Source organism: Indicator indicator, chromosome 10 (genome assembly GCF_027791375.1).
Source record: "Indicator indicator isolate 239-I01 chromosome 10, UM_Iind_1.1, whole genome shotgun sequence".
Classification (NCBI taxonomy): Eukaryota; Metazoa; Chordata; class Aves; order Piciformes; family Indicatoridae; genus Indicator; species Indicator indicator.
In genome coordinates, this window is record NC_072019.1 from 10491092 (window position 1) to 10504341 (window position 13250).

The window sequence follows — 13250 nt, forward strand, 5'->3', positions numbered from 1 at the left end:
CAGGGAATGATGAGACGGAAAAAGGCATTAGTGAGAATAATGGTGGGAGGCTGCTGAGATATCCCACAGGACTCTAGCAAAATGTTATCAGGAATGAGTCTTTTCTTAACCATGTAACCATGTATTCATCTGAGCATTTGCAGTTGACGTACTTACCAGCCAAGGATGACTTATTTCTTGCTTGACCTGTATGGTAAAGGAACAGGGCAGAGAACTAATGCTGCCACTTTCCTGGTAGATAAGAAATGACTAAATGGCATGGTTAGCCTCCACCACTTTGGGATGCTAATACTCCCACAGCAGTTTCCAGTGCAAGCTGCACATCTGGTACAGTTATAACAGCTGGTGGATTAAAAAAGAAACTAAAAACAAGACAACTTTATTTCCTCCCTAACATATGCATTTGAATGCAAACCCAAATGAATACACAATTTCACTTTTTGCTTTAATGATGCCAGCCTAGACTAAGCCTTCATTATATGCAGTGGTTTGCTTGCACAGTCCTAAGTGCAAAGGTAACTCAGTCGTAGCCTGCCGCCCCCAGGGACACCCACTTGCAGTAAAGACAATCAAAGCCTTTTCATTGCACAAGGCTCCTCTTTTGTGAAGAGTTTGCTTAAATATGTGAGCAATTTCATGGACAAAAAATCTGAGTAATTTTCAAAAGGTCATCTCCTCCAAACTGGTTGCTTTAAACTTTTGCTGTCATTACGCAGTAGCTGGTATTTTCTTGAAGTCATCATTAAGGCACAAACCTAAGGTAACAACAGCCATTTACTCTTTGCATCTAGTAAGAGATCATAAAAATGTCCCATGATAAACAGAAGCATTCTCACCTTGCTTGGGTACCTGCGCAACACCCACGGCTACACATATTGCAATGAAAAGGACTGCTTTCCTAAAAGGGAAAGAAAGAAAAGAACATTTAAGGAAACATCTGCAAATTCAGAACTCCAAGGAATTAGAAGCTTGATTCAACATCCAAAGTCAATGACAGGATATCACTGACTTCAGCAAGTCCTGGATCCAAGCTATCACATTGCACAACTTTTCGCCGATGCTGAGAAAGATCAAGGATTATGTATGCCCTCATATAGAGCACATATATGTTACACTGGCTTTAGTAGTAAACTAACTACATCTGCTTTGTATTTTCTTGCAGCATTTACCACCTAGGAGCATTCAAATATGAATTCTGCTACGTAGTAAATTTCTTCCTTGAAAGTAAAAACAAAAACAACAATGACAAAAAGTTACTGTAAAGAAACTACAAAACAAATTACAAGTCAATGCTTGGAGAGATAAATTAAAATGTTGAGTCATGCTTTTGTTTCTGTATCATAAAATTTTGTTACATTACAAATAAAACAAGCTCTTCAGAAAGTAAAACAAAATTAAAAAAGAAACCAACCAAACAACCAAACAAAACCACACATCACATCTTGACTTAAAATCTCGTGTGCAGATAGAAGGGAAGAGATACTGACAGGTACTCTAGGCTTACTGCTTGCCATGAGCATAAGACAGATACAGATTACGTGCTCAAAATTTGCTTTAAGTGGGAAGTGTTGAATGTTGGGCAAATAATCCATTTTTACCATGGCTGAAACCAGACTGATGGTTTTTACTCAAGATTCGTATTAGCCAGGTAAGCACCTAATCACACTCCTACCAGTGACTGAATCTTTTCATAAATACGACATCAATTTTCTGTTAATGTTGGACATCCAGGCACAGAAACACAACAATCATAGCAACCTCTCTCTATTTAGTTCTAAGAAGAATTATTTCTAAAATACCAGAAATATAGTTCTGGTACTAGCAACTCACACTGAAGTCTCAGCTCAAACCTTTTGCTCATTAACATATGTAACCTCATTGATTTTTCATAATACTAAATGCTAGATTGACTAAAATTGTTTGCTGGACAATACCAGAGAGCACTTGAGCATGTGGAATAAAGAGTATTTGAAAGTAACACAGTTGCAACTAAACACCTATAACTTCATGTGATGTAAGTTTGCCAGCAGTCAGGGTTGCACAGTGAAAAAATGTGCAGGAAGAAAACCCTAGGACTTCATACTGGAACATATGGTTCAAACAGCAATGACAGACAAGTTCTTTTATTGCCAGTTTGCTCTCAGCTCACAATAAAGTATGCACAAATCACATATTAGTAATGCTACAGTGACAAGAACTCATGCTATGATTTAAATATTTATATATTTAAACATCCAGAAACATCCAAGTGCATGAAAAATCACAGAGCAAGGTCTGTTTTTATCAATTTGCTCAGTGAAATAAAGGAAAGCGTCACAACCCATTGACCTAGCAGAGGATGGGTTTGATTACTTGCTCTCCACCCACTTAGGGCAATTTTACTGTGGGATTGCATACCAGTTTTCAAATCAAGTCCCCTTTAGGGTAACAGAGTACTTCACAGTTGGTACTGATTCTTTTGGGACCCCTTCCTAGTCCAACCCAACCCAGGAATCAGACAGTTTTCAAGTGCCCCCTTACCAAGCCCAGCCCTTGATAGGTACTTGCCAGCCAAAGCCCACTGGCTAAGCTTTCCCCCAGTTCCTGTTACAAGAAAAAGCACCACTGGCAAGTGCTAGCAGGAGAAAGGAAGCATTACAGACCCATTCCTTACAGGTGTGTTGGTTCAAATGATAATTAAACTCACACTATCCATCACCACCCACTCTCCCTCTGGCAGACCTCTCTGTTGCCCTTTCCTTTTCTACCTGATCAGCAGCCTGGACTCTTCACAAATTGCCACACTGATTTTCAGGCAAAGCATTTATTTAAACAGGGTTTCAAATTACAGGGGCAGGGAAGAGAAGCTTTATAAAATTGTACTAAAAATATTTTTCCTGCTGTGATATATCTTAAAAGAGTCTTATCCAGCTTAATTCAAAACATCTGCTGACATTTTTTGTAGTAAATAAATGGACTGGATATTGGACAAAATTGAGTCCATTGGTTATATACCTACATATGGATTTGCATATCATGAGAGCTTAAGTTTTTGCAACTGCAACAAATAATTAAAAGAACAGCAAGGCATTATAATGGTAATTTAGGTTTCTTTCATTGGTATTGCCACTGTAAAACTGTAGATACGTCATGGGTTTTAGAAGAAAATACACAAGATATTTAAAAATATGCATCGTTGCTACAGTTCTGATCAGAGAAGGGGAGTGGGGTGGAAACTATGCCTTACAAATCCCAGCATGATTATAAGGGCACATTTTTTAAATTAACCACTGCAGTCCCTAACTATTCTTTTTTTGAGGCTTTCTCCTGCTATGGCCATGAAATGCCTGCTGCTACAGCTCTGACACTCCTGCAAAAGCCCAGCAGGTCAGCTACTTGCTTCAGTTTTTTTTGCTTTAAAGATCAGAATTCAAGTTGGTACTTTGCATGTCACACAATGCATCATCTTTTCTTTCCCCTGAAGCCACCATACACATGGTGAGCAGAGCAACCTGCCTCACCAAGGTGGCCACTCTCGTGAGAGAGGTGGGCGAGGCACGGGCAGAGCCACAGCCTCAGAGGGCTCTTTAAACACCTCAGGAGCACAGGAATCACAGATTCCAAACAAGGTTGGACAGGAGGGAGCACAGGGAGGAATCTGGGTGTGCCATGGCAGGTTGTGGGATAAGGCACACGAGCGGGATCAGCTATGGTTACATCCCAGGCAAAGACTGTTAGCAATGTGGTGACCCAGACAGTGGTCCCATGTAAACAGGTAAACCTGGCTGCAGGTATTGCCAGAGCCCTTCACTTGCAGTGGCAGAATGCAGAGACAGCAACTGTGTTTGCTGTAGGCAGGTAAATAATGGAGGTTGAAAGGCTGAGAACTACAAGGGAGTGTGAGAAGGAGATGGACTGGTGGTGCCAGGCTCTGCCCTCCCCACAACAGAAATGGGAGCACGCACCAGATAGCACCCTGGATCAAGTTGCCTCTGTATCCTGCCTTGGTCAGGTGGAAGACAGAAACCCAAATGAAAGGGGTGAGTGGAATCAAATTCATGGTCATGGCAGAAGGTGAGCACCCTCTTTGCCTGCCTTGCCTTGCCAGGTGCCTCTGAGAAAAAGATACGAGGCCCTGCTGGAAGACAGCCAAGGCTAATAGGAATGAGAACAATAAGAAGGTCATTGGGAGCAGTCAACATGGTTTTACCAAGGGCAAGTCATGCTTAGCCTTTTATGAGGCTACAACCAGGTGGATAGATGATGGTAGTGCAGTGGATAAGCTCTACCTTGATCTCAGGAAAGCATCTGACACTGTCTCCCACAGCATCCTTGCAGCTAAACTGGGGAAGTGTGGTCTGGATGATCAGGTAATGAAGTGGATTGTGAACTAGTTGAAGGAAAGAAGTCAGAGAGCTGTGGTCAGTGGGACAGAGTCTAGTTGGAGGTCTGTATCTAGTGGAGTCCCTTAGGGGTTGGTACTGGGACCAGTACTATTCAATAATATATTCATTGATTACCTGGAGGAGGGAACAGAGTGCACTGTCAGCAGCTTTGCTGATGACACAAGACTGGGAGGAGTGGCTGACACACCTGAAGGCTGTGTTGCCATTCAGCAAGACCTGGAGAGGCTGAGAGTTAGGCAGGGAAAAATTTGACAAACTACAAGGACAAGTATAGAGTCTTGCATCTGGGAAAGAACAACCCCCCAGGTTAGTGACTGACCTGTTGAAGAGCAACACAGGGGAAAGGGAACTGAGGGTCCTGGTGGACAGAAGGATGACCATGAGCCAGCAATGTGCCCTTGTGTCCAAGAAGGCCAATGGTATCCTTGGGTCTATTAGAAGGGGTGTGGCTAATAGGTTGAGAGAGGGTCCCCTGCCCTTCTGCTCTGCCCTGGTGAGGCCACATCTGGAATATTGTGTCCAGTTCTGGGCCCCTCAGTTCAAGAAGGACAGGGAAGGGACGATGGAGAGAGTGGAATATCTCATGAGGAAAAGCTGAGGGAGCTGGGTCTCTTAAGCGTGGAGGAGACTGAGGGGTGACCTCATTAATGTTTATAGATATGTGAAGGGTGAGTGTAAGGAGGATGGAGCCAGGCTCTTCTCCAAGATGTCCAATGATAGAACAAGGGGCAATGGGTGCAAGCTAGAGCAGGAGATTCCATGTGAACATAAGGAAAAACTCTTTCACAGTGAGGGTGACAGAACATTGGAACAGGCTGCCCAGAGAGGTTGTGGAGTCTTCTTCACAGGAGGCAATCAAAACCTGCCTAGACACATTCCTATGCGACCTGCTCTAGGTGATCCTATTCTGTGATCCTACTCTAGGTGATTCTACTCTAGGCAGTTGGACTAGATGATCTTTCAAGCTCCCTTTCAGCCCCTAACATTCTGTGATTCTATGATCTTTTGACTAATGAGAAGCTCAATGACAGGAAATAGCTGTGTTAGGAAGAAAGCCCATACATTGCACTTTCAGCTAAAACTCAGGACAAGTCTTCATTGATTTGACTTTCATGGGCACAAAATGAATTTACAATTTAAAAGAGCATAGGACATTTTAATTAACTCCAAAGTCTGCATGCTCAGAGAACCCTACAGCTCAAAAAGCAATGGGTGACTCCTCTTAACACTACAACAGCCTCTTCCACAACACCAACCATGGACAAGCTGTGTGTCAGGTATCTGCCTCCATCACCTCCCAGCAAATATTGTAGGAAGGCAAGAAATGCCAAAATGCTCCCAGGGCTGTGAATTACACAGATGTAACTGGGTATACAGAAACATTCAGTGAGAGGTAAATACAAATGTCTGGCTTACACAGTGATCTCCAGCTAATGTTAAGAACAGATGAGTGTCCAGCTATGAGAAAAAACAGGGACCCCAGACAATTACAGGGCTGGAAGTCCTCTAATGTGTGGGAAAAGGTAGTCTTCCTTCTACCTTTTTTTCACAAGTAAAGCTTTGTAAATGAAACCATGCACAACCTTAAGTGAAGTTGTATGAGGGAGCCTTCCATGGCTGAAGATGAAAAAAAAAAAAAATATTCTGTCTTTCTGAAATAACCCATTCATGCAAGCCCTGCCTTTTTGCTCAGTGTCACTACTCTTTGCATTTACAGCTTTTAGGCTGCAGAGCAACCAGTTCTCAGTCTCCATTCTCACACCAGCACTGCCACTAAGCCAAGAGGCTCCCTCCTGTATAATGCACCTGTGGCCTGATCCTTTATCTATCATAACTGCAAGGAACAGAGCAAACAGCATGCAAAACCCTAGACAGGATGCCTTAGGTGAGCCCATAGCTCTCGAGTAGACTTGCCCTTTTGGGATATAATGGTAGAAAAGCTCAAAAGCATGTGGCAGGGAAAACTCCAGCTGGCTATTTTCCCACATTTAGCATCACACAAGAGGCTATTATCCTCTGGCTATGTCCTGTCCTGGAGTCGAAAGATCTCTTGAGCTTCATCCCCTTCTCCAACCTTTTCTCCCTCTCTCCTATTTTACACGCAATAGAGCTTATCTTTCTGATAATCTTCAGCATCTTGTGGCTGTTTGCCTCTTCCTACAAGTGGACAGTGACTATCTGTGTTTATATTTTTTCCCACTCAGGGTGAGAGATCCGAGAAACTGGTAAACCACAGAGCAAGTTGTGGCAAGCAACCATGAAAAAATCCACCCTCTGAAGACTATTTAGCAGCCTACAGAGCTTAGATTTGGTCAGTGCACAGCAGTATCCTCTTCATTTCAGGCTATTTTCCTAACTCTCCAGTTTAAAGGGAAAAAAAAAATACCATTAGCTGCTAGAGAGGGCAGGAAAAACCTGTTGCTGGTGTAAGTGACACACATATATTCAATCCTGCACTCATCAGTGATGATGGCTTGTATACCAGCACCTGCTCCACATGCATTGCTTCACTGAATCTCCTCTGAGAACTGCTAAGGAGAATAGTCCAGTTTGTGTCCATCAAACCTGAGCTGAGCTCTGGAAAAGGCAATAGCACCTTCTGGAAGGAGATGTCCTGGACATCTAAGACCTCAAGCTATTAAAAACCTTGTCTTTCAAGATCTGAAAAAATTAAAATAAAACAGCTTCCTTTGTTGCTGTAATGAGATTAGCCAGCAAGTCCAGTGCTACTTCCCAGGTTTTAAGAGACCTACCATCACCTTGGCTTCAGAGGACATGACTACCTCCAAAGCTTCTTCAGTTTCAGTTGCATACCTTTTGGGCACAGATGCCATTGTGCACCTAACTGGTAAGGGGGAAGCTTCTTTGCTGCAAGTTCACAATTTGAAAGGAGAGATAAAAGTAGAGATGCAAGATAAGATGAAAGGTAGAAGATAAAAAAATGTATTGCTCTTTCCTTCTGAGGAAGAGTGGTTTAAGAGGAGTCCTGCTGCAGTACTTTGGTACAGAGAAAGGGAACTCCCTGTCTGGTGGCTCAGACACTCTCTAGACAGCACTTGGCTCAACATGAGAAACTACCATATCCAGAAGAACAGTCAACTCCATTAGCCTTTCTGAAAGGAGAAATTTAATGAAAAAGATGTGACTGTAAAACTCTTTTATGAGTACATCCCAGATTTCTTACTGTAAGCTCTCTAGATGAGAGAGCTAGTATGTGTTTTCCTCTGTATTAAGGCAAAAGTATAAAGCTCAAATTCTGACTCCTGAGAAATAATTATTTCAGACTGACGTTTTGCAGATTACTCTTCAAACATTTTACAACACAGTGATCACAAGAGACAAAGGTAACATAAGGCTGTCCATGTTTTAAAATTAAACATTCCATCAGCAAATATGGTGAAAGATTCAGGAGTCATGCAGCTGCAAGAGTTCTATTTATTTAACCTGCATCCCTACACAGGTAGCAGGTCTGACCTAATGGCATTTCCACAAAAAGGTTATCTATGTTGCAAGGGACTGACTAGTTTGATACACGCTGATCCTCCTGTAAAGTATTTCTAGTTTAACACACAAGAGCAACCAGGTTGCTCTCTCTCTAGTTGATTAAATTAAGTAAACAAGACAGAAACATACAGAAATATTCTGAAGCTATCTCTGGCTTTGAACTCGAGTGAAACACATCTCTGATTCTGTGATACTTTCCTGTAATTCAATTTATGTTTCTTTATCAGCAGTATCCCTTTACAGACACCAGATAAAAACTTTAGGCTTAAATTGCAATCAGACGTTTCCTGAAGCCCCACAGGCAAAGCCATTAAACACACAGATCTCCTGTGAAGGCCACCTTCAGGCAGCCACGTAACTGCTCATGAGCGCTCCCGGATTACACACCAGACACTTCAGCAGCGTAATCCTCGCTACAACACATGACAAATTCTCCCTGTCCCACTCAGAGATCTCAGCAAACTTAAGCCACAGCCAGAATAAAATAAGCACTTTACAAAAGGAGACACGCAGAGGTCACAAGTATAATATCATCACAACCATCAAAAATCCACTATCATCTTACTTAGGCTGCTTTTAGGCAAATTATAGGGAGAGCGCTGCAAGTGATGGTGCCTGAGCCTACTGCAGAAGCATGTAAATACGGGACACCTCACCTGGTCATCTCTGGTATTAAGGGAGAGACCTCAGCTCTTAAAGGCAAGGGTTTGCTTGTTTGCTGTGTGCCAAAAAGGAGGACGAGCAGCCGGGTTACTTGCGGGTGCAGAGCTATGTTCTCACCCAGGATCTTGTATTCCCACCTCGGGGAGCAGGGGTGCACCGGCTCTCGGACGGACTGCCCTGGTCCCCGGGGGTCCACATACCCGCGGAAACCCTTCTCGGGCGAGCTCCCCCGTGTCAGGCTGCCTGCCGGGCGTGGGCTTGGACGGGGAAGGAATGACACCAGTATGCTGGACGGGACAGGGAACATCAAGGCAAGCATGAGGAAGAAGAAAAGATAGAGAGCGCCGTTGGCAGACGTACAGCCATCGGCACCCAAGGGCTCCGTCCGGGAAGCGCCGCCGCAGTCCTCGCCACTCTTCCGAGGGCACCCGGGACCTCGCGGAGTCAAGAATGGATCTCGGAGGGTCGGGGTGGAAGGACAGCCGACCGAGGTCGCCGTGCTCTGCTCCCAAGAGGGGAGCCGAGCCACAAACCCCCGCCTCCTGCCCAGTCCTGCAGCCGAGCCCCGCGGCAGGGTAGCGGTGGGTTGCCACCGCCGGCCGGGTGAACGGGGCCCGCCGTCACGCCGCCCCGGCTCCCGCTTACGTTTGTGCTGCGGGAGAGATGCATCCTCGCCTTGTCCTCTCGGCTCCTAAATGCATTTGTATGCATTTGCCCGGGCAGTGGAGATCCGAGGGAAAGCCGGAGTGGAGCGCCGCGCCGCCTCAGGGTCAGGTCCTGTCCATAAAACCCCGCCGGCCCTGGTCTCCGCCGAGCTGCGCGCAAACCCGAGGGCGGCCAGCATACAGCCCGCGGGGGTGGGCGGGGGGTGGGCCGGCCGGGGGTGCGCCAGGGGCTGGCTGGCGGGGGAGCCCCGCGGCTGCCCGCGGAGTCCGGCAGCGGAGCCGCGTTGCAGCCGCCTGCCCCGGCACCGGCGATCCTCCCCGCCTGCCGCGGTGTTAAATTTCAGCGCTGGCTGCCTGGCGATTACATCAGCAAACGCGGCCCCCAGGGTGGGCCGGACTCCGGCCGGGCATGGTGAATGCAGCTCCGCGCAGTTCGCCCTGGGCGCGGACCCGAGGTGGGCGCCGGACCCACCGGCAAGCCCGGCGCCGTCTGCTCCAGGTGCGGCGAGGCCGGGTAGGGAAAGCGGTGCGGTCGCCCCAGGTGCGGCGGCAGCGCCCCTGGCAGTGGTGGGATAGGGACGGCGCAAGCAGGTGATGCTGTTCAGCACATCCGAGGGGCGAGGAGCGCCTCCGGTTCCCACTGTGCTTCAGGCTAGGCAGGAAGCTGCAAGTTAAATTAAAATGTACGGACGGAGACGGGTTGGGGGAGAAGATGAAATGGTATAAAGAGAAAAACCTGACTGTGCTGCAAGTTTTATATCTCGAGTGTAATTGGAGTGGAGTCCAGCAATCCTCTCTCTGGATAATGTCTGAAGAGCAGATACAGTTGGGTAGCATTACAATACCAAAAGAAATATGACACCCTTTCACTGCCTTCTTCCCAAAGAGACAAATGTCTTTTCAGCTTTAATTTCCAGTTTTCTTACCTTGTCCCAGTAACGCAATCTGTTATAAACTTTACCCTTTAAGACATATTTATGCAAACTGTCTCTCAAAACAAACAAGGTAGAGTTAAACCAAACCAGACATTATGATACACACTGTACAGCAAGCCCATGCTCAAATCCTGCAGCCTTACTAAGGCAAAACTTCCATTGACCTAAGCAGAAATTTGATGAGTTCATTTTGTGGTATTTGGCTCTTGCTGAGTGGTACAACAACAAAGATTTCACATCAGACCTGCAGCAGAGACCTTCAAGTTGTATATTGGATTAAGAAAGGTAACATGAAATACAACCAAATGTATTCTCAAACAGTAGAAAACAAGAGAAGTGGTAAGGTTCAAATAAAGATTGTGCAAGATAAGGATTTTATATTGTTGTCATTGAGGATGTTCCATTCACCCCAAAATGGCTTTTCTGAGTGATGGAGGTAGCTGTGAATAGACAGAAAAATGGGAGGGGAAATGGTGAGGGAACCAAAAGCAAACGCAGAGCAGTATATTTTGTTGGGGATAACAGAAGCCAAAGTGACATGGGAAAAGCTTAGGTAACCCACCAGAGTATTTTAATGTTTAATTTCACACTCAATTTTCAATACCTTGAATCATTCAGAACCTAGTCTTAATTAACTACCATGGAATTTCCTATGAACTTAGCTTTTTGAAAGCTGAAAGTACAACATTTTGAATTCCTGTCTGTGTGCCTTGCATTAAACAAAGTGACAGCAAAACATAAAAATGTGTTTATTCACTGAAGAGAACATGATTCCTACCCAGGGAGATATTGGGCACTGCTGCAATAAAATCTTTGCCACCACACTTGAATAGCTTCCAACAATTGCAATGTTTACATTTCATTCAGTGTTCATTTGTTAGCATTAAGATTAACTAAAAGGTGTACATTACAGTTTGGTCTTGTAATGGTTTGGTGCCATTCCATGAAATCTACCAATCCCCTACATCGATGTCTTCTATGTAGAAGACAGAGTTGATTTCTCAACCCTTTACTACCAGTATTAGGGCTATTATGGAAAGAATGCTGCCCTGAGGGTGACCCTGGGTAAGTCCTGACCTCATTTCAGTACACACTGGCAAGCACAGGACCCAGCTTGCAGTCCACAGTGACTTGGGCTGGAGACATCAAATGCTGAGCTCTCCCTTTCCAGCATGGTTTGTACTGAAGAAGAAACAACTTGAGATTCTCATCAGCTGCGCACACAGAGTAAATACAGCTTTGCTGACCCTCATTATGCAGTGACTTAAAACACTATAAAATTTTAAAATTAGCACTGGTTGTTTAGTTTTCAATATTCAAAAACTAAAAAATTAAGCTCTCAAAGTAGGGACACTTTGCTCCTTAGGTCCTTGCTAGAGCTCTTACTGTAGTTTGAACACAGCCATTAGGCTACTTGGGCAGGGTCCTTAGCTGTTCCCGTGTGAGGAGCCCAAGGGACTGGTCAGGCTGTAGGGAGGCATGGACCAGGGGAAGGATTACCTCTGCCCTTACATTTCTTTGCCTCACACAACTTACATGTCTGTGAGCCACAGGACCACAAATAGTTTGCAAATGTGTAAGGGATGCTTCTTATTCCTTTTTCTGTGTATTTCTGCCAGGCAGCTCTTGCCTTTTTTTTTTTTTTTGTGTAGTTTTTTTTGTTGGGTTGTGGGGGGGTTTCTTTGTTTGGGGTTTGTTTGTGTTTGGGTGGTTGTTTTGTATGTTAACAAGTGACTAATGTTACCATGCAGCTCAGGTGCTTTTCTTTGACATTAACACCCTTCCTCGCTGCTGAAGTTGCTAACAGAAGAAACAAGCACCATCTAATGCAGATGAAGAAAGCGAAGAACAAAGCACAAGGAAATGAAATTACATCCCAAACATCAGACAGTGAGTTTGTGGCACTCTAGGAAATTATTGAGCAGTCCCCAACTTGTTGCCCATCGCCTTGTGTTTTAGATGAGCTCCAGCCCTCTTCTGATCTTCATGGCAAAAATCAGTATCAGTTTTATTCTTACACTTGCTTCTTCCAAGCGTTGTTACAGCTAAGAAGCAAAACCTACTATATTTAAAGCTATCAGATTACGTGTGTTTCTTTCCAGAGCTATATATAGCAGTCTGTACACTTAGGCCCACCAAAAGACATGCTTGAGCTCCAAACATGTTAACTCTCATTGCCACACAAAGATGCTGTGTTTTATTTCCTATTGCAAATGTCCCAAGATTCCATTTTTAACACTTCTGCTATCTCCTTGATCACAGCCTATCCCTGGTTTCCTTTATCTCTCCAAGTAAACCCAGCAAAATTAATTCTTTTGCCATTTCACTTCTTGCCTTTCTGACATGATTACAAGCTCTTCCTCTGTTTGTGTTCACCTTTTCCAGCAGTTTTTTCCCTCCTTTCATGATCTGACTTGCTCATCTGTCACTCCAGATTACAGCTGCTGAGTTCCAGCCACGCTTTGAGGCGCAGAACAGGAGCTACTTTTAAACAGTGTAAGAGGCAAGGAAAATGTTCCTATCTGTTATTTGCCCTCCAGAAAATGTACAGGAGAGAGCAATGGTTAGTCAAAGCCTAAAAATAAAGGGAAAGAAATAATAGGAGTTTGAAGGAAAATGTGTAAAATGGGAATATTAGGACTGAGTGCTGGTGCCTGAGCCTTTAGCAGGAGCAGAACAGGACCCACACAAGTTTCCTGGTACAGTCCCAGAACTAGGAGTTTTTGGCAGAAGATCCATGCTGCTGTTGAGTTCCCTTTGCAGAACTGATTTTCCCTGCACTCCACAGTATATGGTGTTAGGCTGCATACCAAAACTGCTGGAACCTAGTTCAGCAAAATTACTTAGAAATCTCTCTCAGTCAAAAAAAGTTTAACACATTGCACTGGTTAAAGCAAGTTACCAAGCTATCAAATGTGATTAAGAAATACAAGAAATGGAAAGGATTACAGCATGTCTTTGACAACAGGCTAAATTTCTACGAAAGGGGGACTCCGGGTCCGAAGCCATTAGACGTGTCTATTCTTTGTAGAAAGTGAAAGAAATTGTAATGACCAGCATCTACATTCTCTTTTCAGTTGTGCCTGTTACCTTCTGGT

General features: G+C 44.5%; 1 protein-coding gene across 1 annotated transcript in view; it reads right to left on the reverse strand.

The window, feature by feature from the left end:
• The window catches only part of COL24A1 (collagen type XXIV alpha 1 chain), a 129125-nt gene extending 119872 nt beyond the window's left edge, over positions 1-9253 (reverse strand). The window contains exons 1-2 of the mRNA XM_054384352.1: positions 9198-9253; positions 837-898 (exon numbers count right to left, since the gene is read on the reverse strand). Coding sequence (XP_054240327.1) covers positions 837-898; positions 9198-9253 — 118 coding nt within the window. The remainder of the gene's footprint in view (positions 1-836; positions 899-9197) is intronic.
• Positions 9254-13250: the final 3997 nt, after the last annotated feature.